Source organism: Muscardinus avellanarius, assembly GCF_963383645.1.
Source record: "Muscardinus avellanarius genome assembly, chromosome: 5".
Classification (NCBI taxonomy): Eukaryota; Metazoa; Chordata; class Mammalia; order Rodentia; family Gliridae; genus Muscardinus; species Muscardinus avellanarius.
In genome coordinates this window covers 65,912,903-65,939,541 of record NC_137790.1, presented here as the reverse complement: position 1 = coordinate 65,939,541, position 26,639 = coordinate 65,912,903, and the positions used below count along the sequence as shown (strand labels likewise).

At 36.5% G+C, this 26,639-nt stretch overlaps 1 protein-coding gene across 2 annotated transcripts in view; it reads left to right on the top strand.

Annotated features, from left to right (window-relative positions):
* The window catches only part of LSAMP (limbic system associated membrane protein), a gene marked incomplete at both ends in the record, with an annotated part of 648,209 nt that overhangs the window by 324,438 nt on the left and 297,132 nt on the right, over positions 1–26,639 (top strand). For both annotated transcript variants that reach the window (XM_080696222.1, XM_080696221.1), the window contains one exon: positions 20,239–20,471. In XM_080696222.1, coding sequence (XP_080552348.1) covers positions 20,239–20,471 — 233 coding nt within the window. The remainder of the gene's footprint in view (positions 1–20,238; positions 20,472–26,639) is intronic.

Here is a 26,639-nt window from a genome sequence, read left to right as displayed (position 1 = left end):
ATGTCTACCCATCATTTGTGAGTATTATGTCTAATCCAATCTTAGTATTAGGAATTTAGAGGTGTAAGCACGTCAGCAGTACTTTTTCCAGTGGTGAGGGTTGGGTGATGGGGGAGGAGCTAGGGTTATGGGTACAGGAATCAGGTTAGGTAGAGGATATATTTAGGTTGAGAAAGAATTTAAGTATAATAAGGTAATATCTGGTTGAGAATGAAAGAGAGAGTTAAATAGTAGGACTCTTATAGCTAGTAGAGTATTTAAGTATGGAGATATGAAATACTTTCAATATTAAACAAGAAGATATAGTACAGGAAAAGTTTTGAGGGAAGAGAGTAGATAGGCTAGAGTGCGGAAGTTTGTAAGAAGGATGGGGGAAGGAGAAAACAAATACAAATAAAGTATCAACACAAGATACAACAGCTAACTATTATATAATCAAAGAGAAAAACTGAAAGAGGAAAAAGAAAAATAGAAAAAAGAGTAAGAAAGAAGAAAAAAGAATAATAAAATAAAATTAAAAGAACTAGCAACTGTGTGAGACCAGAAAACAAAGCAACCTATGAAATATATATATATATATACATATATATATATATATATATATATATATATATATATAAAATATACACATATATATGTCTATGAAATCAAAGGAAAAGAAAGAAGGGGGGAAAAGGAACAAAGAAAAAAACTAAAGAAATAAAAAAAATAAAAAATTAAGAAAAAAAGTTCTACTAATTTACGAATATGTGGTTGGGTCAATATAATACCTGAATGTCTGATTGCTGTGGTGGCTTTCAGAGTATAATCCAATGTCTCTTAATTTGCTCTGTACTCTATTGTCAGCTTCTTGAGCCACTCTCTGGGTGTTTGGACCCCTTTCTTGCCTTTGACAGCTTTGGATTTAGGTGTCAGGTGTCTCTGTTAATAAATTCTGTACAAGTCCTGGGTTCTGTATATTTCCAGCCTGTATTCAGCACCTCTGCACTCTCCACCCTGTACTCAGGTTTGTGCTTCCCTATTGCAGGGATGGAGGGTGTCCAAAGTAGTCTTGGAACCTCCCCCTTAGGCCCTGTGCAGGTACTGTGCCTTGAGGATTTTTTCTTATGTCTCTAGAAATTCTATCTGTGCTAGCCTGTGGGGTCCCAAGGTACACTCTGGGGAAAGGGTTGCTGTAGGGTCCCAGGGGACACACAATTGCTGTGTGCTGTGTGAACTGGGTACATGGCTATAGCTGGTCCCAGGGCACAGATGGGCGCAGATACCTATCGGCTGGTCCAGGGCTCAGGCAGGGTGCCCAGGGCTATCGCCGGACCCAGGGCACAGGCTGGGAACTCTAGGCTGTCACCAAGTCTTGGGGTGCGGGGCGGACACAGACAGCTAATGGTGGGTCTCGAGGCATGGGGCTGATCCAGATAACTAGCACTGGATCTGGGGGCGCAGGCAGGGTGCAGAAGTTATCACTGGTCTCAGGCTCAGGCAGGGTGCACAAGGGTAGCTGTAGGTCCCAGGGTGTGGGCCTGGCATAAATGGCTAGTGCTGGACCCGGAGCATGGGCTGGGGGCCCAAGGTTAGCACCCAGTCTTGGGGTGCGGGTGGGGCACACACAGGTAGGGCATATCCTGGGGAGCGGGTAGTGCCCAAGAGGTTCAGGGAGGGCACGCAGGCTAGGTGCACAAGGCGAGCGCCAGGTCTAGGGGTGCGGGTGGCACAAACAACTAGTGCACGTCCTTGGGTGTTGGCAGGGTACATGAGGATAGCTCTGGGACCTGGGGTGGGGGACAGGCGCCCAGGGCTAGTGCTGGACCTGGGGCACACGGTAAGATCCGCAGCTTCTCAGTTTGAATTATGTGGCAAAGATGTACTAGCTGGCTTTCTTATACTATGTAATATTATTGAAGTTTGTTCTTCTCTCCTGTCCTGTCCTTAGTCCTGCAAACATTTTTTTATACATGTTTATTGGTAAAACATAATTGACTACTTTCTGTTCTTAAAATAATGTTTAGTTTTGACCAAGTGTGGTCTCAGGTTCTGCATTTCTAACTGATCTTGAAATCCCTAATTAAAAGTATTTTTTGAACTCATCCGTTGCTGTCCCACATCCCAGGTTATAGGGAAACACTCTGCTTCAGCTAGAAAGTCTTACTCCTGGAATAAAGCAGGCCTCATTAGAGCAAGTGAATTCTGTCCAGAGAAATCCTCTTGAGTAATTACATCTCACAGACTGGAGGAAGAGTTGTCCTATGTTATCCAAACCAGTCTATTCAGCTCCCTACCTTTGCTTCTGGAAATTCAGTGCTGGCCTAGTAGAAGCAGAGTAGCTTTTCTGTTCTACCGACTTGTTGCTAGAGTCCTCTTGATTGTGTGCCAACATCCATTACAGGGACCACCTTCACCTTGCTGAAAACACATTTAGAAGCGGCCAACTAATATATCTCTTTCATTAGAAACCTCTTATCAGCAGAGTAGTGAAAAGGGAGTGAATGTCATTAACCAAATTAATTGATGAATTAGCAGAATTAATGAAACAGAAAAGAAACAGATCGTCTTCAAATGTATGCAATAATATACTAAGCAATTTTTATAGCCTATGGCAAAAATGAGTGTTAAAAGGGGAAAAAGGAATAAAGTAAAAAGAAAAGCACTGATTTATAAGAGTATAAATTATATTAGTTTGTTAAAATCTACTTTTGCTTAGGTATTATGGGCCAAGATTCAAAATAGGGACATTTTGAAATAAACACTTACGAAGTGATTCCAAGTAAACATTTTGAACAACATTGGTGGAAATGAAGAATTAGTTTCTGTCTTAGTGAGAATTCATGAACCCATAAGTATCAGGAAGTACCTTCTGTTAGGCACCTTTCCAAGGGAATAAAACCTCCAGTTGATCAAAGGAAGGTATTTACTACCTGCATTACCTTTTCTCTGTAATAGCACCTGCTTGGCTGGACATTCCAGAGCCATCTTTCCTATTGACAGTGACTATGGCCGGGAGTCAGCAGGCTGCATGAGCAGCTGGAGGTATTGTGGCAGTTAGTCCACTGACATAATTCTGCTGAGGTTGTAACACTCTCACAGCATTGGCTGGCAATATTTGTTCTTTTATCCGGGACTGCCTATTACCAGCTGTGTCCCAACTTCTGTTTCCTAGTCAATCTAAAATATCTCTTCCAAATCCAAGATCTACCTATCATATAGTCATGATAACATCCTATACTCCAATAAAACTATCAAATGGATTTTAGGGAATAGTTAGTTCTTCTAGACTGGAGAGGATGATAGTTTAATTGTCAGCCACATTTCCTGCCCCATTCATAATGCTGGCGCATGGCATGAAAGAACCTGGTAACCCAAACAACGTTTCTCTTCTATGCTGTGCTCCTGCTATGATTGTAAGTATAATTTATGAAGATGGCAAATAAACCTTTTTGCTAAGTCATGGAGGAGTATGGCTTATGAATATACCTTTCTGCTGGGCATGGTGGTGCACGCTTGTAATCCCCACGCTTGGGAGTCTGAGACAGGAGGATTGCACAGGTTTGAAGCCAGCCTTAGCTATTTAGTGAGGCTCTCAGTAACTTAGTGAGGCCCTCTTTCCAAATAAAATAGGTCTGGGAGCATAGCCCAGAGGTAGAAAACCCCTGGATTCCATCCCGAGTACCATATATAAACATATATAATCTTTACTTTCCATTTTACCTTGAGCAGAAATGGTATGACCATAAGATCTTTGCGGGGGGATTTTGGTACGGTCACAGGCCAGCATCACCAACTAAGGAAGAAGAACAAACAAGTTTAGGGTTGTGGAATGATGTAAGAGAGATATTTTCACTTTCCAATAAGAGAAATGGGGAGAAAATTACTTAGTAGCAGTTTGCAAACGACCACACTATACTAAACATTATTTTCTGCAGTATCTTTGTCATGGGCAAATTTGGTTAACTGGGCAATCTTTACTTTCTATTTTACATAAAAATGAGTTTGGGAACCAAAATTAATATGATAGAAGGGGTTAATATGTAATGTATAATTGTGATTTTTTTTCTAATCTCCTTTGCATCATAATAGCAGATTTCTCTCATCTTTGACAAAGAACCAGTGAGTTGCAGGGAGGACATAAAATGCAGGCCTGGTTTGCTTTTGTTGTTGGCTTGTTGGACTTTATTTGAACATTGCCTTGGGCAAATTTGCATCTAACAACATTAACCTCCCAGAAACACACTTTACTACACAATGGAGACTTTTCTTCACTTATTTGTTGCTTGAGGCTAATAGCCTGAGCTGTTTTGCATTGAATATGTATCTTTTGATCTTGCTTTATGTTCCTCTTGCCATTTTTGTTGCTAAGAGCCGATAATTAGGAGAAAATCAGTAAGTGAAAACTGCCAAAAGGTCTTGAAATATTGAGATTGGACTCTCTGGCCAGTGCTCACACTGAGTTCTGTGGGGCCACAGAAGCCCTGTATAGAACTCAGTAATTAGGAAAGAAGTCCTCTTGGACTCACTTGAGAAAGCATCATACTGAATGGATAGTGCATTCTTTGACCTTTTGTGCTCTGATTGTGACATCTCAAGGCCTATTTTCTAAACTTCTATTTTGTTACCCTCAGTCACCATCTTCAAATGTTATACAGAGGTAGACTGATGTTTGTGAAATTACCTTTATTGTTAGAAAATCCACTATTGAAATCTTGCAGAATTTCTGTGCACTTAAATCATTATTACACCAATATACTTAGAATGCCGAAATTGGGAACTCTGGCTTCCTTAATTTAATAGTCAAGCAGAGATTTAATTGTAATGCAAAACCCATGGAACATGGCAAATAATTTTTCATGAAAGTGAATGTTCTTACAGATAAATGGGCACTTATTACATGGAGCAAAAGGGAAGTTATGTGAAAAAGCCATTTTCTTACATTGATTCATATCTTCAAAACAACAAGCACTGAACAAAAGAGATGGATGCAGGAGAATGACATAGAAATATTAATAAAAATATATGCCTTATGGGCCAGGCATGGTAGCAAACACATCACCCCATTGGCCCTTACCCGATCCCCACCCCATTCCCGCCCCATCTCTCCTACCCATGCTTGGCTTAGTGATTGACCTTGATATGTTTGAAAATATCTTGATGAATGATAATAGTTAACTCCTTTTGGTGGGAGAATGTTAAAAATGTGTTATTTTTATGCATATCCATGTTTATAGCAGCACAGTTTATAATAGCCACATTATGAAAACAATTTAGGAGTCCATCAGCAGATGAATGGATTACAGAATTAAGGGATATACACAAAATGGGATTCTCTACTTAACAATAAGGCAGAAAAAAATTATGTCATTTGTAGGAAAATAGATGGACTTGGAGAGCATTATGTTAACTGAAATTAGCCAGTCAAAGAAAGTGAAGGGTCCTATGTTTTCTCTCCTATGCAGAAGCTACTGGGCAATCTGGATACCAGAGGGACTTTAGATAGTGGAGGAGAAAGCCCAGCAGAGTGAGGGTTGTGCTCGAAAGGAGGGAGGGGAGAAGGAGAATTAGTGAAGGAAACACTCACATTGACATTATGCACGCATGTGAGAATACCAGCGTCAATCAAGATCATGTATGTGGAAGGGGAGAGGGAAGCAGGGAGCTCACCAAGTGCTGTGTGCATGTATGTCACTATCACTGAATTAAATTATGATATGAGATCATAATGAAACAATAAAAGTACAACAAATTACAACAAATTTCAAATATTCAAAAAATGTATTTTCTTCTGAAAAATATTGTGATTTAGGGTAAATAAAAAAGAGAATTTTGAGAAATATCTCTTTAGAGGACAGGAAAAAAACAAGATATAAGACCAGTGGAGAAAATCCCATTTGATGTACTTTTTATCACCTTTTTTGGCTTTCTTCTTTATTGTATTATTACCTTGAAGGGAAAGTAATTGCTAATTTCACAATGAAATCAAATAGAGAAAGAAAAAAATTAAATGTTCTATGATGCCAAATTAATATATTTCACCAGAAATGAGTGAAAAAGTTGATTGTAACATAGTTTTAAACCCTCTGCAATTTCAGAGTAGGTTATTTGGTTGAAGGTGGTTAGTCCTTAGAGTGACATCCGAATATGGATTGAAAGTATTTATTTAGATCCTTTAATGAGTTCCTAGGGCAAGAGATCCTAACAAGTTATTGTCAAGATTCCTAATAAAACTGACTAAACTTAAGAAGTTTTTGAAAGCACCTTTTGTTTTCACTCTATGCCATAGTTTTAGAAGTTTTAGAAATTCTTTGAGTTATAAGGTTTCCACTGCACATTTTTTTCTTTTTTGTTTCTTTTTCTTTTTTTCTTTCTTTCTTTTTTTTTTTTTTTGGTGGTACTGGGGTTCCTGGAAGCCCTTCTACCTCCGGGCTACACTCCCAGACCTATTTTTTTACATTTTCATTTTGGAAACAGGGTCTCCTAAACCAGCGCGCGCGGCTGGCTTCAAACCTGTGCGATCCTCCTGTCTCTGCCTCCCAAGCGCGGGGGTTACAAGCGTGCGCCACCACGCCCGGCTTGTTTCTTTTTCTTTCTTTCTTTCTTTCTTTCTTTCTTTCTTTCTTTCTTTTTTTTTTTTTTTTTTTTTTTTTTGTTGGTACTGAGTCTGGAACCATTCTACCTCCGGACTACACTCCCAGACCTATTTTTTATATTTTATTTGGAAACAGGGTCTCTTAAGCCAGCGAGGCTGGCTTAGAACCTGTGCGATCCTCCTGTCTCTGCCTCCCAAGCTCAGGGATTACAAGTGTGCACCACCATGCCTGGGAACATTCTTTTCTTTTTAATGTTTTACTTTTACAATATATTATAGTGTATCATAGAAAATATGTCATCATTGCTTCTTAGCAAATAGGAATAAAAAATGTTAGCAACAAATAAAAGGAAATGATATACCTGGTTTGAGTAAGAAAACAGTACTTGTCACTATTTCTACACTTTCAAAATCACTTGGAATAGTGAATTTCTTTAGTATTTGAAATTATTTAGGAAAGGACATCCCTACAAATGTGATATAAACCAGGCTTGAAGTTGTATACCTATAATTTCAGTACTTGGGAAGTTGAGACAAGAAAATTCCAGTTTTGAGGCCAACCTCAACAACTTAAGGTGACTCTGTTTCTAGATTAAAAAATAAATTAAAAAATAGTGCTGTGGTATAGCTCAGAGATAGAATGCTACTGGATTCAATTCCCAGTACCATTTAAAAATAATTTGAGATGAGAGGTGAAAGATTACTAGTATATTCATTTGTCAATTGAATAATTTATTTATTTATTTATTTATTTTTTTTGCTGGTCTGGGGATGAAATCCAGGAACAATTGACCTCTGAGCTATACCCCCTGCCCTATTTTTTATTCTTAATTCTGAAACCGAGTCTCACTGAGTTGCAAAGGGCCTCATTAAGTAGCTGAGGCTGTCCATGAACCACGATCCTGATCCTCTGGTCTCAGCCTCCCAAATGCTGGGATTACAAGCATGCGTCACCACATCCGGCTTCAATTGAATAATTATTGAGGAAATTTTGGGGTCAGGCATTTTTCAGTCACTAGAGATGCAAAAGACTGAGAAGACAGTCTTGGCTCACTCCTAAAATAGCAATGAAAGGAAGAAAAACAAAGAATTAAAATGCTGTCATAAGCTGGAAACAACTCAAGAACTTGCAGAACTCTTCATAAGGGAAGGCATATCAGAGATGGATTTTGTACAGTAAGCAGGAGCTTATAAAAGGATGCAAAAGACATTTAGAGAAAAGAACAAAAGCAGAACTACAAACATGAGACTAGAGCCTGGATTAAAAAAAAATACATCTCAAAGTAGAGACAGGGTATAATGTCAAGAGATCAGACTGAAAAGGTAGGTTGAGCTGAGTTATATCTTTGGACTTTAGTAGGTAAAAATAAGACCATGAACATTTAAACAAGAGAATTATAAGGTCAACCTCATATTCTTTTTCTGTTTATCATAAAAAAATAGGTGAGAAATCTGTGAGGATAGGTGCAATACCACAGTCAGAACACCCAAGGAAGGCTGTGTGGCGATGCTGGTAACAGATGGCAAGGCACTGAGCAATGGTTATAGAAAGGATGTTGGGGAATAGAGGCTGATCCTAGGAACAAAAATGCAGCATAGGATTTGAATATATAGTGACATGAAAGAGAACAAGGACAAATGATTGACTCTGTAGCTACCAACTTAGGTTCACAGATGAGTTATGGTCCCATTGACTAAGAAGTGAGAATTTATTAGCAGAAGCGAAAGACAGTGTTTCAGCTCAGGATGCATTGAATTTGAGGTGGTTTAGATGTCTACATGGAGTAGGTGAGTATATTGTTTTAGATTCTATTCAGATATAATGCAGTTAAAAACCCAAATACTAAAGAAATATAATAGGAATACTCCATAAGGAGTGAGAAAAGAAAAGTATGATCCTGGAGGACAGAAGCGCATAAAATGTGAGTGAAGAAAGAGGGGACAGTTATTGAAATTGATAAAGGGTTAAAAAAGATTTGAAAGACAATAAAAGAATTAAATAGGAAAATACTTAAAGCTTATTCAATTTGGCAACTAACATATTTCTAAGAAAGGTCTTGATAGAGCCAGGTAAAGGAGACTTCTCCACAAAGGACAATGGACATCATTAATTATTCAACCTAAATTCATGCTGCTAAACAGGTCATATTCCCAAGCACATATTGCAATTTCAACAGAGTTACTGGTGTCATGTCAAGAGGCATTGACCATAAATGGTGATCACTAAATATCCAGGAGAAATGGAGAAACAATTTCAAAACAATGTCTTATTAATCAAGCATACATTCAGCTTTATCTCTCATTCTGGATATTTTCACTTAACTGGCATCTTTTAGGGGTCACTGTGAGGGATCATGTCTGTGTGCTACATGTTCAAAGCTCGATTGGCCTAGGGACAGAGTCCAAAGGTGGAATAAAAAGTCCTTTTAGGCTAAAAAAAGCTTTTGAGTCATAGGTTTCTTCTTAGGACTCATATCTTGACCTTCACCTTTAGTATCCATCCATAGCTGTCTTGAACTCAGACTGGGTGTGAAAATGGAGTTAATGTATATGGTAGATATAGTAGGTCAAGGAGCAATGGCCTTTAACTTCTTCTCTCTCTCAAATCCAGATACCAGTCACCTCCTTTCACCTCCATCACCCTGCCAGGGCCAGTGCTTTTTGTAGGTTGTAGATTGTGGGCACTTCTATCATTCTACAGTTTGAGTAGGCTGAGTTCATTATAAGAGCTCTCCCAGATGGGCTTTCATTCCAACTCACCTGCTCTGCTTTTATTCCAATTCTTTCAGTAACTTCTAAAGCTCTTTTTGATCATCCTGCTCCAACTTCTATTCTCAACCTGATTGTCGATCTGTTCAAGAGTGACAAGCTTTCAGCAAAAGGTTTAGATGAGGGGGAAAATAGGATGGGAAGAAAAAGGAGAAAAAACACAAAAATAGGTTGTTGACAAAGGGTGAAGGGCCTCTCATACCACTGTCCTTTGAAAGACAATGCTGAAAAAAAATTTTTTGAAGATAGGAAATATGTGAAGTGAGGTGGAGTAGAAAGTGGATGATAAAAAAATCAAACATGGAAGTTAAAAAATCCTTAAGATTATAATTCTGTATGTGAGAAATGTCCTTGTGATTCATATGCATTCATCAGTGATCTATCAGCCTCTTGTCAGCTGGGGGAGGGGACCATGGCATTTCCTTCACCTATGATGGATCTGCGTGATAATATCTCCTTCAGTTTGCAGTAGCTAGAGTCCCTTATTTCACAGATACTTGTATCCACAAAATATATTTTAAATAGTGAAGACTTCTTTTCTTCCTTATATTCATGTGCCTTTATCTATTTCCTCTTACATTCTTTTGCCTTTATCTTTTTTCTCTTTTGCCTCTATATCTCCCGTGAAAGCAAACTAGACAGCAGAGCCCTTTCAAATAGTAGCCCCAATGGGCAGCTGCATTACTCATTTATTTATTTACATACTTACTTTTCATGTGTCAACTACACAATAGCAAGGGTGCTGTATCTATTAATTGTCATGTCTTAGAGGGCACAATTGATCTGAATTATATCTAAATGCATGTAATGCAATGATGAGTCATATTATAATGTGGTTCTGCTCCAATGATGGCATTTGCATAATGCTGTATATGATAAGACTATAAAGTAAGGGGCAGGGTTTTCAAGTGAGACTTATGGAAATCATCTTTTGACTTTACAGCCATGCCTCATGCATCAGAATGCTTATTCTAAGTGCTTTATAAGTTATTGTAAGCACTTTTATTTCTCCTTACTGGTGAAATGAGATAAAGAATAAACCCTACATGATACTGACTACATTTTTTTCTTCTAGAACTTAGCATAGTTTTTAATATTTACTCTGTAATGACTCAGAAGGTAACAATTTCTTTTCTTCAAATAGCTGTGGAATTGTTTTTAATTGCATAGTAAGTGAGCATTTTAACTACATATCAGAGCCAGGATCCCAAGACTAATTTTATTCTTTTAAAGATACATCTTTTTCTCATTCTAAATAAAGGATTTTTTTTTCACAAAGAATAAAGATTCATAGGGAGAATGAAAACAAAAGCAAAATTTTAAATTGCTGCCTATCTTCTTTCAACTATGTAAGAAAGAAAGAGAAGAATTTGTGGTTCAAAGGAGAGGAAAGTGTTGGAGATCATTGCTACTTCAGTCAAAGGATAATTTGCCACTCATTTAGTGGGAAGGAATAAATAGGACTGTTCTTGCAACCTCAGGCTCCACATAACATACAAAGCATATGGCATGCCTTATCCAACCCAGGAGGAACCAGGATCCTGCCAGCAGATCTCTGCAGATCACAAAGCACAGCGTGGGCCAGCTGTTACCTTCTATTCAGGCTATCCTATAGAGAGAGCCATATGTGTGCTCTGCCTTTTATGGAACCAACTGGATCTGATGAAAGTTATGAAACATTTAAGGCCTGAGTTGTCTATGCATAGGTATCTCCAAAATCCTTTTAAGATGTTCCAGAAATGACACTAGAGCCTCAGTTTATATTTCAATACAATAAACAGGCTGTAAGGTCCTGGTTTTAATTTAAATCTTTGAGCTTTAAGGGGTCTATTGCTGCCCAGAGGGGACCCAAAAAGAATCAGATGCAAGAGAATCCAGGCCCCTTAAAGATTTCCCTGAAAATGTTTATTAATAAGCAAGAATTTGTTTAAACCCAACTTAGCCATCAATGGAGTTTCTATAGAATGAATGTCCAAGGTTTAAATTGTGGAAGAATATGGGGAAAAATTAATTATGCTCTGCCAAAACTTACTGGATACTCTAAATACGTTAGTCAATTCAGTAATCACAACCATCTAAGAAAGTAGCTATTATTAAGCCGGGCGTGGTGGGGCACGCTTGTAATCCCAGCATTCGGGAGGCTGAGAACGAAGGATCGCGGTTCGTAGACAACCTCAGCTACCTAGTGAGGAACTCTGCAACTCAGTGAGACCCAGTTTCAAAATAAAAAATAAAAAATAGGGCAGGGGGTGTAGCTCAGAGGTCGAACGCCCCTGAGTTCCATCCCCAGACCCACAAAAATAAAAAAAAATAAAATAAAATAGATATTATTTCTGTACTGCTAAAAAATACACTGAATCTCTTGAACAATATCAGACATCTTAGGGCCAGGTGCTTCTCTGTATATTTACACACATCACATAATTTCTTAACTCTTCTAGTTTCAGGTTTTGTGTTAAAATAAAAATGTCTGCCTTATTTTTTATAGTTTTATAATATCACAACACGGTATTTCTGAATTCTTCATGATAACAAAACATTATGTGAGCAGTAGATATCGTTATTACAGACACATCTCAGAAATGTTGAAGGTTTTTTTTTCCAGCCCTCTATAACAAAGCAAATATCACAGCAAAGTAAATCACATGATTTCTTTGGTTTCCTAGTACATATACATTACTTTTATGCTATGCCACAGCCCATTAAGCATGTAATAGCATTATGTCTAAAAATGTACATATCTTAATTTAAAAATACTTTCTTGCTAAAAATAAAAATGTAAAGCTGGAACAAGGAGGCTGGGAAGCTGAAGCTTCTTGTTGCAAAGGCCAATAGGGGTCTCAGTGAAACCCCATAGTTCTTTTTTATTTCTTACTGAATCTAATCTTAGACCATGGTAATAAAGCAGAGATGACCCCCCAAATAATTGATAATTCAAATTTCTTAAATTTGGCATTTGACTAACTCGGTATCTTTTAAATGTGTTTGCATAATTCTTAGGATTCATTAGACTTAAAATAATGTTCTAAAGCTAGACTAAGAACTCTAGCTCAGAAGTGTCTGGGGTATTTTCATGATGGCTTATTCTATCCTCTGCTTAGAAATTTTCCTGATTCCACACTTTAATGCTGGTAATATATAGCATCACTTCCCAGACCAATTATCTTTCCTTTGAGAATGAAATGATTCGATGATGTTTTTGCTGATTCACCAAAGTTTCTATTTGTAGGATGGAAGTTTCAAAGCAAACACTATCAAAATAAAAGGCCAACATATTCTTGAAGACTGCCTTCCCACACACATGGAATCTTTCCACATCTTTTTTATAGAAAACAAGGAGAGTCACAAATGTGAAAAATAATGAAGCTTATAAAGAAATGTTTCCCAATAAACAAAAGCTAATAATTTCATAAAAAGTCCAAAATTGTCCAGTATAGTAGTTTTTCTCCTTATTTGCCCTGGATGTTAAGGCATCCATTTTTATGGGGTAAAAGCACCCTAAGGATAAATGACTTCTCCAGCATTGAATTAGGAACCAGCCGAGTTATAGCTTTCTCTTTCACTATCAACAACATATAAGATTATATCATTCTATAATATTGATATTAAATAAAACAACAAAAGGGCATAATATGTTAACTACTAATTTATTTTTATTTAGTTTTTATTTTACTAACTTATTTTAATACATTTTTATTTTAAATTAATACATAATAATTACACTTATTTTTGAAGTACAGTGAGAGATTTGATTTCATGTATGCTAGATATAATGGACTGATCAGGGAAATTAGCCTATCTATCAACTTAGACATATACAATTTTCTGTGTATGTGTTGGAAACTTTTATAATTATATTAGATATTTTTAAATGTTCAAAGAGAACAAAAACTTACAACCAAAGCATCACTAGACCTCATTCTAGTGCTTTTGAAACGAACTTGACTTATAGTTCAGAGACTTTGCTGGTAGCAATTAATTACCAGTAAATTAAGAAGCATATACTTAGGGAAAACACTATTGTGTTTTAGATGTTTGTCCGATGATTCCAGATATTTTAGCCAGCAGACAATGATCTAACTCAGGATTGTTTAACCTTGTCCATGTCAAGCTTTGGGGTAAGATAAATCTTTTTGTTTGTTTGTTTTATTTTCAAATTGCATCCACTTGAGCACTTCTCATTTAACTGTTCTTCCTTAACATAAGAAACAAATCATTCTCTCCTACCCATGCAGTTACACTGCCCCCAGGCCCAGTAATCTAAAAGAAGAATTACAAATAACTGGTGAGAGTTTAAGTAAAGTGTATTTACTTGTTATCAATCAATAAATACCAGATTACACTCTTGAGAACTAGAGAGAATTTTTATAAAGCTAAGTTCAGATAAATAGTGCTAAGTTGGTATGATTTTAGCCAGCATAATGCTTGCTAAATATGAAGAGACGTGTCTGGTAGCAATTGAATAAGCTTAACATCTCATTGATGTGAATCACCTACATTATGGATATCCTGTCAGTAAATATGCTATTAAGTAATTTATTGGTACAAACTGAACTTAGTATTTCTTTTTTGCTTCCAATTATATTCATGGTTTTAGAAGTATAATCCCCAGCCTTGTGCATTATGAGTGGAGTTGTCAATGTACCTGCTCATATAAGTGTGCATAATATAGTTGGTATAAAATGTTTGCAGAGATCCGATGTTTAAGAATTTTATGAGCACATTGATTTTTATGACACTTTCATGGATTCAGATATACAGAATGGAAAAAATAAAGTTTTGTTTTCTTACCTTTCCTGTTATATTTTAAAGCTGACTTTTTAAAAACTATAGTCTTATAGTTAAGGTAGGTCACCCACCTGGTATTTGGGGGTTCATGGTAAAAGCAACCTAATAAACATTAATGTAGTGCTTTATATTTCCTACATGGCTTTTCACAAGCAAAATAGATGACTTATTTCTCAGAGATGAGGTTTCTTCATTTTGAAAACAAATAACATATTTTATCCCCTTTAATCTCACTTTAATAGGCGACTCAACAATTCCTTTTACATCTTACTTTATATCAGATAATTTTAATGATGTCTTAACTATTAAAATTTATTCTTTTTAAATACTTTTTACTGGTGCAGTGTAATCTCACAACATTATATAGTTAGAGTGTTAGGAACATCCCCTCTGGCTTTCTACCCCCATTCCCTCCTTCATTTATTCTTTACCTACTAAATAATTGATACATATTTGACCCCTTACCTAATAGCAGTTTGTGGAATTAAATTCAGTGTATTTATTCCACACTTCAGCAGGTACTATAGCATAGGTGGTGTTTATTCTACTATCAGTGAGGACTTTACAGTTAAATTCCAAGAAGGGAACTTTCTTTCACAAATTTATAACTAAAGATGAGTGCAAATAACTCTAAAGCAATGTGGAATACTAAGAGTTCACAAGAAGGGACCAAATAAAAAGAGGGGATATTGATATAAAAAGATTTTCTAGAGAGGTAGGCATCTATATTATAACCATATATCCTCAACTGCTTGCCAGATATCCCACCCACAGTGAAATGGAATTCTTTGACCCTCTATTTGTGGCATGAACACACAGTGTCTTCAGGGTGTAGTTTCTTCTAAATCCTAGAATGATTTGAAATACCATAAGCTCCTTGAGCCAACAATCAGTTAAATCAAAGAATATATAATACTAACAAATATTTTGTGTATAAATTTTTGTAGTTCTGGGTAGTGAACCCAGGGGTATTCTATCATTAAGCTACACCCCCATCCTTATTTAATTTTTTGTTTTGAAAAAGGGTCTCACTAGGCAGGCATTATAAGCATGCTTATAACCCCAGTGCCTGGGAGGCTGAGATAGGAGGACGAAGGGTTCATGGCTAGCATCGGCAACTTAGTGAGACCCTCTGAAACTAAGTTAGACCCTGTTTCCAAATAAAATAAGGCTGAGCTTTAGCTCAGAGTTAGAATTCCCCTGGTTTCCATCTCCAGTACCCTAACCCCTAACAGGATCTTGCTAAATTATGCACATAGACCATGAACCTGCGATCTTCCTATCTCAGCCTCCTATGAGCAGACATATTTTTTTAAAAAATACAGCTCTTCGCGGGGCGTGGTGGCGCATGCTTGTAATCTCCCTGCTTGGGAGGCGGAGACAGGAGGATCGCGCAGGTTCAAAGCCAGCTTCGCTGGCTTTAGAGACCCTGTTTCCAAATAAAATGTATAAAAATAGGTCTGGGAGTGTAGCCAGGAAGTAGAAGGGTTTCCAGGAACCCCAGTACCACACACACACACACACACACACACACACACACACAACACACACACAATAATAATAATAATAATAAATAAAAATAAAAATGCAGCTCTTTACACTTTTATTTATTTCACTCAGGCTGATTGTAGAGACAAAGATATTGGTTCATAATTTTGAACTACACAATCCAGTACTGAAGTGGCATTGTAGGCAAGTGATGGTTCAGCATTATTATGGTACAACGAATCCTCATTACCTAGAATCCTCATGGCCCTAGAATCCTCATTACCTCGCAGAACTTTCTAACACATGGTTAAGCCAAGTCACTTCTTAGATGCAAGTCCATAGTACCTTTGGCCAAATCATTGAATCCTGGAAACCTACATCTGTTTTTATAATATTTCTCATTTCTGCTTAGCCAGGTGGTCTGTGATTACCCTGTGTGACTCATTACTTTCATATAATAAACATGAGATTCTATATGGCTTCTGCCATCTTTTCCTAGTGGTAAAATCTTTTTATGATTTAAAAAGTTGCCATCTGGCTGTGTATGGTGACACATGCCTGTAACCTCAGTACTTGGGAGACCAAGACATGAGGATCACAGGTTTCAGGATAATCTCAGTTGAGTGAAACTCTTAGCAACTTAGAAAGTGTTTCAAAATAAAAAGTAAAATAGGGCTGGAGGTCTAGCTCAGAATTTAATCTCCAGAAAAAAAAGGAAAATAAAGAGTTGCACCTTAAGGGGTTTTTATTTATTTTTTATTGGTACATTGTAGTTATATATCTTAATGGGGTACAAGATGGTAGAGGCATACATGGATACATCACCCAATTGGCCCTTATCCAATTCTCTCCTAATTCCTTCTCCCTTCCTCCTCTTCATGTTTGGCTCAGTGTTTGACATTGATATGTTTGTTGATGTACAGCATGTGCTATACAATGGAATTCTACTCAGCCATAAAGAGAAATGGATGGAACTGGAGAACATTATGCTAAGTGAGATCAGTAAGTCACAAAAAGTAAGAAATCGGATGCTCTCCCTAATATGCGAAAGCTAGGGAGAAAATGGGTCATAGGAAGAACACTAGACCTTAAGATTTTAAAATTTAAAAACATTATACGACTATAGTGATATATGTGTAAGTTATAAAGCCAACCTAAGTGTCCATCAACAGATAAATGAATGAAGAAAATATGATAAATATATACAATGAAATTTTACTCAGCCATAAAGAAGAACAAAAGTATGTAATTTGCAGGGAAATCAATAGAACTAAACAATATTATGCAATGTGAGATCAGCCAGTCTCAGAAAATCATGAGCCCTATGTCTTCTATCATACATGGAAGCTAGGGAGGAAATAGGAAACTAAGGGACTTCAGATAATTGGGGATAGAGGCCAGTAGAATTCGGAAAAGGTTTGAGGGATAAAGGTGAGGAGGGGATAAAGGAGGATTTAGAAAGCAAACAGTTAAATAATGTTATGTCTATATATGAAGGTATCATTACCAATCTCACTGGCTTGTGTGGATGGGGAGAGGCAGTGGGGTGGGATTTGGAGGGACGCACACCATGTGCTGTGTACAAGTATGCTTGCATCACAGTGCGCTGATACATTTTTAAAAATTAAAAATACACTAAATTAGTTCAGAAGTTACATTATTTATTTACTCATTTGTGACTAGAAATATTGTAATTGCATTATAGAGAGATTATATTGTAATTTGGATAATCAATATATTTACTTTATAACTTCTGTGTATGTAAACATAGAACCTTTAAAGATCTGGAGAAATAATTTTCTTTTTAAAAACACAGTATTTTGCTCCGGTACTCTGAGTTGAGCTAACCATTTGAGTAAATAAAAGGTGTGTATATATTATGATATACCCTCTTGTTTGTAACTAGAACATAAATTCATAAAACTAAATAAGATTAAAATGCAAAGCAAAAATAAGATGTTATATAGATTGTCATGGCAAAATTTCTACAGAATCTATTGTTTCGGAAGATGCATTTTTATGGGTCTAGTCGTTTTGCTGAAATAGTCAATTACTTCTTTAGGTAAGATAGATCTGAGCATTTTCAGGAAGTAATTTGAAATAATGATCTGTGTGATTTTAACTTCTTCATGGATAAAAATTGCTAAAATGTCGAAGAAACCTAAAGGACTGGCTTAGGTTATGCTGATATCTGTACAATTTATTTGGGGATGCTGTAGGACTTGGAAGAATAGTATAGGTAAATATAGGTAACTATGTTTCTCGTGTGAACCCCATTAGTTCACATTACAGGTAATTACCAAGTGGGTTGTATTTTTGTTTTTGTGCTGGGGATTGAACCAGAGGAATTCTACCTCCAAGCTATATCATCAGCTCTATTTTATTTTTTATTTGGAAACAGGGTCTCACTTAGTTGAAGAGGGCCTTGCTTAATTTGTTGAGGCTGGCTGGGAACCTGTGATGTTCCTGTCTCAGCCTTCTAAGTACTGGGATTACAAGGTGTGCAACCATGCCCAACTAACCAAGTACCTATATTTTCCAGATTGGTTTTTAGAGATATCCAGATGAATAAGGCAAAATTTCTGTCTTTATTTAATAGACCATATTTATATAAAATATATCAATTTTTGTTTGTTTCGTTGTTTCCAGAATGGATAAGTAGGGCTACATTCTGGGCTAAAAGACATTCCAACTACTTTATCTTTGTATTGTTTCAAGTCTGGTTATTGCTTTGTTGTACTGTATAGGTGAGAAAAGTACAATCAGAAACATGCCAGAAAATTTTAAGTACACTTACACAGTACATTTTTATCCTTCTCAGTAGGAAAAAAAATCCTGAGTTTGTTTTCAGCAATTTTATCAATGCTCTAGAAAAATCAGCCAATAGGCTATTAATTAATTCATAAATGCCTCTAAGATGAGAGGCCCTATGAACACCACCAAGGACAGAGAAGCGAAACCACAAAAAGTAGAACAAGAAAAGCAAAATCAGATCTGGACAGAAGTAGCTAGTGTCCATGAAATGAGCCCTCTGCTCCTCCTGAGAGATCTTACTTAACAAACATGTGTAGCCACTCCCAATAACATCTGTACGGCAGAAGAACATATCCTGGGCAATGGAGATATTAAATGACACACACATCTAGCTATGTTTATAAAAACATGTAGGTGTTGGAGAAAAGTGAGATACATGTATATCACCACCCAGCTCAATCAAATTCTTACTTTAAATAAAATATGTGGTTTTTCTAAAATCACATAAAGAGGCCTTTTTACTGCACATGAGATATTTGAAAATGGAACTGATCTCCCCCTTATGAGATATATGTGTTGGTCTTGAGGTCACTATGTGAACAGCCTGGGGATTGTGTAAAAATTCTCTGTCTCTGCATAGGAGTGAGATCTTAATGCCTGGCTGTGTTTGACCTGAAAAAAAGAGAAAGTCCTGAATTTGGCTAGATTTAGAAAATAAAGGAGTTCATAGTACTTTAATTATCCTGTTGTCATACTCCTGGTTCTTTCTGTCATTGCCCTTATGTCTCAGAGTGTTGAACAGCTGGATTTGCAGCTGGAAGTGGTTTCTAGAACCATCTCCCTATGGGGCAGACATAAATCTTGCCAAGGGATTCAGAAAAAAAGTGTCTTTCTTTTATTTTAGATATTTTTGTTGTTGTTTTCTTGATTTTTTTATTGTAAGATATTTTGCTGAAAAAATGAATTTAAAAAATTGCTTTGACCAAGAAGTACTTTTCTTCTTCTCTTTCTCTTTTCTCCACTGTCCTGTGTTTTTTGCCCTCTTCTTTGACGTTTCAGAAAGAGATTACTTTCCCTTTCTAAAATAAGTTGTCATTTCAACAGACATTTGTGTTTCACCTCTTTTGGAATATAAATTACAAAATTCTGTTTTTCATCCCCCATGAATGATTGCATCAATTCAATATGACCAGAAATGTTGGCAGCAAACTACCCTAGTATCAGAAAACCTGCTGTTCTCAGCAGCTGGAACTAGACTTGTGCCAGATGATGTTTGTTTCCATTTCAATGATACAACACCTATCCACTTACCCTTGGGCCTACTCACATACTCTCGTTTCTCAAAGTGGGCATTCCAAACTCTTAGAGGTCACAAGTGAACTCTGAAATCTAGTCTAATTTCTACATCAGTAGAATATACCTTGAACCAACCAACATGCATAGCCATGTAGGAAATACTTAGAATAAATACAGTTTGAGATGGAGTAAAAGTACAGCAATATTAATTATTTAATTCTCAAAAATACTTAAGCAGACAGCATTCTATGTGAATGACCTTTTTCTAAACAAGAAGAAGATAATCCAGTGAGAAGTCAATATTCATTTAACTTTATGGGCCTGAATTACTCATACCCAGATTGTTTATTGCTGAACTGAATCTAATATAATGACATTGGTCCACTGGATGGTAATTAGATCTTAAAGAAAATGTTGAAAATATTCAGGGCCCCAAGAAATGTGGTGGCGATGATTCATTATGCATATAATTATTTTTCTTGATTGATCTTGTTGAATCTAGTCATGCAGAGAATGAAAGCAGATACATTTATGTTCAAGGCACTAACGTTGTTACTTTGCTCCATCAGATGTGTTGTAGAAGACAAGAACTCAAAGGTGGCCTGGTTGAACCGCTCTGGCATCATTTTTGCTGGACACGACAAGTGGTCCCTGGATCCCCGGGTTGAGCTGGAGAAACGTCATTCTCTGGAATACAGCCTCCGAATCCAGAAGGTGGATGTCTATGATGAGGGTTCCTATACATGCTCGGTCCAGACACAGCATGAGCCCAAGACCTCCCAAGTTTACTTGATTGTGCAAGGTAAGAAAAGTGTGGGATAAGTGAGTGGTTAAGGGAGACAAGGAGATAGAGAATAATCATGATGTATGAAATATTTGCAAAAATATTTTAATTAGTAAAAACATTTAATCTTTACTTTATACAGAATAACCTGAAGCTGACTTGCCAATTACCCAGAGGTTTAGAGTGTGTCCATTCCAACAGCGTGGTTCTGGGGTTTGGGGATCCACATAAACACAGGCAGGAGTTCTGAGGGAAGAAGGGGACATCTCAATCCTTTTTCAAAGAAAAGGCAGTAGAGCATTTTTAGTCACTGAAAACAGGTGCAAAAAATTCTTTCTAAAAAACAACACTAACAAATATGTTATTGCACTTGAATATCTACTTTCTTTCTAGAAAATACACTTAAAATGGTAGGATTAAGGAGAATAAAGATAGTACCCTTGCCAATATGAGCCAGTACTTTAGAGGAGAATGTCTTATCCTAGCCCTGAGTGTTAAAACACATGACAAATTTCACAGCCATCGAAACAAGGTAAATCATAGGCATGACAAACTGCACAAAACCATAGGAAGCTCATTAGTACAGGCAAATTAAAGAAATTTGCCAAATTTAAGAAAGATTAGTTTTACTTCTCCTTGCCCAAAAGATTATCATTAATTTCTCTTTGTATGATAGTAAAACTCTTTTGGAAAATTAAAATTTCTCAGAGCCTTGACATCTCCTCAGCTGTCCACCTTCTGTGTGGTTTGTAACTTTACTTAATAGCAAATTACTTGTGAGGAAGACTAGGGACAAGGACCTGCAAGTCATTGGGATCAACTTGATTGGAGACTGGAGCTTCCCCAGACACATCAGCATTATGGTTTCATAGAATGCAAACCCTGAATAGAACACATGTGTCCCTAAACCATAGCTTTCTTGGCTTTCTTCTCCATAATTGCAGAAATGATCAGTTGCACAGTTTTGTTGTATGATAGATTAAACCACCAGCATTCTCAGTCTACCTAACAGGAAAAAATCTAAGCACCAATAAATATTAGGGCTGTGTTCCTGTATTCTTAATATAAATTTTTATGTAAATTTTATGTGAATTAGGCATGGCCCTAGGGCTCCTGTCAGGATTTCATTGTAGTCGGTGGTGTAGCAAAGTTTGACTGTAGCTACTATTAATGTGTTATGGAATTGATTGTTGCCATGTTTAAATTATTGCTCTTCCAGATCCTCAGATTAATAGATTGAAACTAAAATACATCAGAGATTTCTTGGTGCAGAGGTGGTTTAATCATTTGACCTCCATTTCGGTCCTTTTGCAATGGCTGACAGCTTCATTTTATTCCTATTAAAAGCCATGTCTACTGGTTTGTGAAATTTTAATCCTAGTCAAAACACAGGATGCTTTCCATCTAGCTTATTGAAAAGTAGTTGACCTCTACAATAAGAGACCAGAGTTTAGATCTCTGACAATCCATTTAATTTGTAAGTATAGCTATATCCATTTAATGTGTAAGTATAGCTTGACATATAAACATGTCAAGAGGTTAATTTGTCAGCTATCTCATAAGATATAAGAGCATACACATATACATGTAAACACACACACAAACGCACACAGTCTTTATCTCAAACAAAGGAGAATTTCTATGGCAGAGGAAGAAGTGAAAACTAGCTTACTTGAAGTTATTTAGAATAGATTGTATGCAATTACCAGTTATTGAGATTATATTATTATTTTTCTCTTAATTTTGATGTATTTTATTCATACATATTATATTTATATATTAAGAAAATCCTGCTTGAGTACATGAGATTTTTACATAATTTTAGTATCTTTATAGATCTTACTCTGAAACTCCTAGAGGCCACAATAAGTATAATATGGTCATTGTTTTTCTTGATGAGTAAAACATGAGAAAAAGAGGTCATTAAATTTAAATGATTTGTTCAAGATCAGACAATGAGTTCAGGGAGTAGAGAGCGAAGCAGATCTAAAATCAAATCTGGTGCACTTTCTCATGGAATGGAACATTTTGTTATAATTTTACGGACTGTTTTAAGCATTTATTCTTAAGTCTGCAATCTTATTACCAAATATGCAAAGTCCCTGCTTTCCTATCTTATCTTTGTACGAAAATGACCATCCTAAGAGGATTAGAGCCAGGACTCAGATCATACTGAGCATATTTTCATGCCATGTTAGAGCAAGTGAAATTAAATTTAAGTAAATATTGAGGGATGGAGAAGAACCTACTAATTTCCAACTGTTTATTCATTGTCTTGTTTAATTCTAATATTACTATTTTGTAGACATTAATCATTTTTATTTATCTATCATCTATCTCTCATCTCTCTATCTAATCTATCTGCAAAAGCTTAAAGTTTAGAGACAATTAGAAACCTACCCATGGCTCTATGTTGGTGCAGGACAAGGTTTTAAACCTTTATCTAGATCAAGATAATATATTTACTTTTTACTACATTGCCTTGAGAGAAAATAAGCAGCAAAACCTGTGCTTATAAGGAGGATAAAGAAAGGATTGTCTCTTCCTTGAATCCTGAGTCACTCAGAGGGATTTTTTGGCAATTGCATACATGTTGTCATTTGATTCTTAGCAGTAAAGTCTTGAGCCACTTCCCTTTAGAACATCTGCTTTGTGGCTGTTGGGGGTCCATCCATCCACACTTCTCCCACTGATTCCTATTTTATGCCTCAACTCTACATGATTTTTATAACATTAAAGTTTCCGCCTAAGTCTAGCATAGTGGCACATGCCTGTAGTACTTGGGCAGTTGGTAAAGAAGGACCACAGGTTGGAGGACACCCTTAAAAACTTTTGGAGGCCCTCAGCAACTTAGTAAAACTGCTTAAATTTAAAAATAATAAGAAATAGGGCTGGGGTGTAGCTCAGAGGTAGAAATCCCTTGGGTTCAAATCTCAGTACCAAAAAATTAAAAAAAAAATAAGAATTCTTCCTCTTGGTATGGTTAACATCCTTCTTTTCCCAGGTCTATAGCATCTTCTTCAGAATCTAAGGGCTGATAAGGCAGATTTTCTGTATTACTTGATCACCCTCCATCGTTACTGCAAAACCAATGTAACTAGTCATTCAATAAGTATTGGTTCCCTTACCCATTGCTGAGCCAACCTTTGACTCAAAGAAGCCATGGGACATTACTAAGAAATGGCAATTAAGAAGGTATGCTCTACACTTACACTACTTGATTCAAATCTTAGTTTCCTTTCATGATAAACAAGTGTTGCAAAAAAAAAAGCTTAGTTTCTTTTTATAAATATTTATTGGTGCATCATAATCATACATCTTAGTGGAGTACAAGATGGTAAAGGCATACATGCACACAATTAGACAACTTACTTTCTTTAAGGCTCAGTCTTGATGATGATGGTGGTGGTGGTGGTAAAGAACATCATGAAACTGTTGCTGGTCTAGTATTTCTGTAAGGCTCACTCTGAGCTGGAGTGTTGCCCAGAGTCTAATCCCTGCTTTGATTTACTGTTTGCTGTACTTGTAGTAGGCTCCTTCAGTTTTTAATTTGGGTCACTCTACCCCATCCCCATTTTTTCAGTTGTCTTTTTCCTTAGCAACCAGTCTTTAGGTTTACTTTTTTGAGACTCTAGCAGGCTTCTTGGAGCAGCATCTCTTTAAAGTTCTTATCTACACTTTCTAAGATGTTTGAGTAAAAAATGTGGTTTTCATTGGTAACATTTATATGATTTGTTAAAATTTAGACTGGTGAGACAACCACAGAATTTATGATTCGGTATATCTGGGTAGTGTTTGGAAATCTGAATTTATAATAAATTTTCAGGTGATAACAATGCTGCTGATGTTGGGACTAGACTTTGAGAGTCACCATTCCAAAAGAATTGTATAATAATAAGTATAATTAAAAGTAATAAGTACTTATTCTTATACATTCATATATAAGGTTATATGAGAAGCCATGTAACATAATTTTACCCATTTTCAGATAATGTTATACCTCCAAATTATCCAAAAACTAATCTTGCTGGACAAAGAGAATGACAAGTGCCTTAAATTTTGTGGTCCAGTTTAGGCCCTCGAATCCTGTTTACATAGCTTAGTCCTATGGACAGAAAATCTTCCTTTGCCCTAAACTATTTATGTTCAGGCACCAAAGAAGATAAAGAAATGGTTGTGACATATTGGTTCATGAGGGTTATTAACACAATATACTGCATATGCTCCTCATAAGGTACATAGGCGAAAGTTATGCTTCAGCAAATACACAAATCTACAGTGACTTTTAGGATCCCTTGTAATGACTTTATATTAAATATACATCTGTGAAAGTCAAAACTATTCAAATATAAGCATATATTTGAGATAATTAATAAGTGAAAGCACCCATAAAGCTAGATATTTTTAGCTCTCATATCAGCTACTTTTTACAGAGTCAAGATCCAAGATTTAAAAAACATCACTCTCAACTTCAAAAAAATTAGCAGATGAATATCAATATTGAATTAGCAATCAATATCCTTTCCATTAATAATGCATCTTTTTCTTCAAGGGTTACCCTCCAACAAGGGTAGGGCAGTAACTATTACGATCATGCTGCATATGAAAGCACATGTGTTAAGACAATATTCCTCTAGATATGTTTGTTACATAACCTGCAGCAAAGTCATCATTATAGTTTCTTATATTTGTAAAAGTACAAGTCAGATGTGGCGGTGCATGCTGTGATATCAGTATTTGAGAAGCTGAGACAGGAAGACCAAAGGTTAGTGGCCAGCCTCAAAACTTAGCAAAGCACCTCCCAACTTAATAAGACCCTGTTACAAACTATAAACAAATAAGGCCGGCCGTGGTGGCGCATGCTTGTAATCCCCGTTCTTGGGAGGTGAGACAGGAGGATCGCGCTGGCTTAAGAAACCCTGTTTCCAAATAAAAATATAAAATAGGTCTGGGAGTGTAGCTCAGAGAAGGGTTTCCAGGAACCCCAGTACTAGCAGAAAAAAAAAAAAAAAGCAAACAAATAAAATGGGGCAGGTGGTATAGGTCAGAGGTAGAAAGCCTTTTGGTTATTCCCTAGCACCACAAAAGAATGAACACACACACACACACACACACACACACACACACACACACACACACCAAAAAAAGCCCTTAGATGCTTGAGAATCATATCACAGCAATTGAATCAGAGCCTTTGGAAATGGGGTTAAAACTTGCATATACATTATGCTTTGGATGTGATTCTGATGCACACACACAAAATCACAAACTACTTTTCTCAGGACCAATGCAATCAAGGTGAGGTATTTCCTGCTGCCTGTCTTCTTATCTCCCTGTTTGGTACTGCATCAAATTATATCTAAAACTCCTCAGAAAAGGATTATAAAAGTAAGTTAAAAATTAAGTAAAACTGTATACTCATCAGAAACAATAATTAGTTAGGTTGCTTTAGCCCTGGGAGTAGCAGTCCTTCCAAATGAAGATGTTTGTTAATAACTCCCATATATATATACACATATGGTTCATGAGGGTTATTACACACAAAATACTGCATATGCTCCTCATAAGGTACATAGGCGAAAGTTATGCATCAGCAAATACACAAATTTACAGTGACTTTTGGGATCCCTTGTAATTCATATATATAATACATGAATACAAAGGAAATTCTGGCATAGCAATATTTTTAAATGTTAATAATAATTAATAATAATAATAATTGTATTTATTTATTTATTCAGTTTGGTACTGGGGGTTAAACTGGGATTTTCTACAACTCCAAGCCTCACCTCAGCTCTATTTTATTTTTTATTTTGAAACAGGATCTTCTTAAGTTGCTGAGGCTGTCCACAAACCTGTGAGCCTCCTGCCTCAGGTTCCTATACACTGAGATCACAGAGATGTTCTATCACAGCCAGCTGACTCTTATTTTAAAATATCTTATGCATCATACCTGTCAATTTTTATTCTTTTTTTTTTTTTGCAGTTCTGGGGATAGAACCCAGGGGCATTCGACCTCCAAGCTACAACCCCTGCCCCCCCCCCCCTTTTTAATTCTTTATTTTGAAATCAGGTCTCACTAAGTTGCAAAGGACCTCACTAAGTAGTTGAAGTTAGTTGAAGACTGTCCTCCAGTCTCAGCCTCCCGAATGCTGGGATTACAAGCGTGCACCACCATGCCCGTCT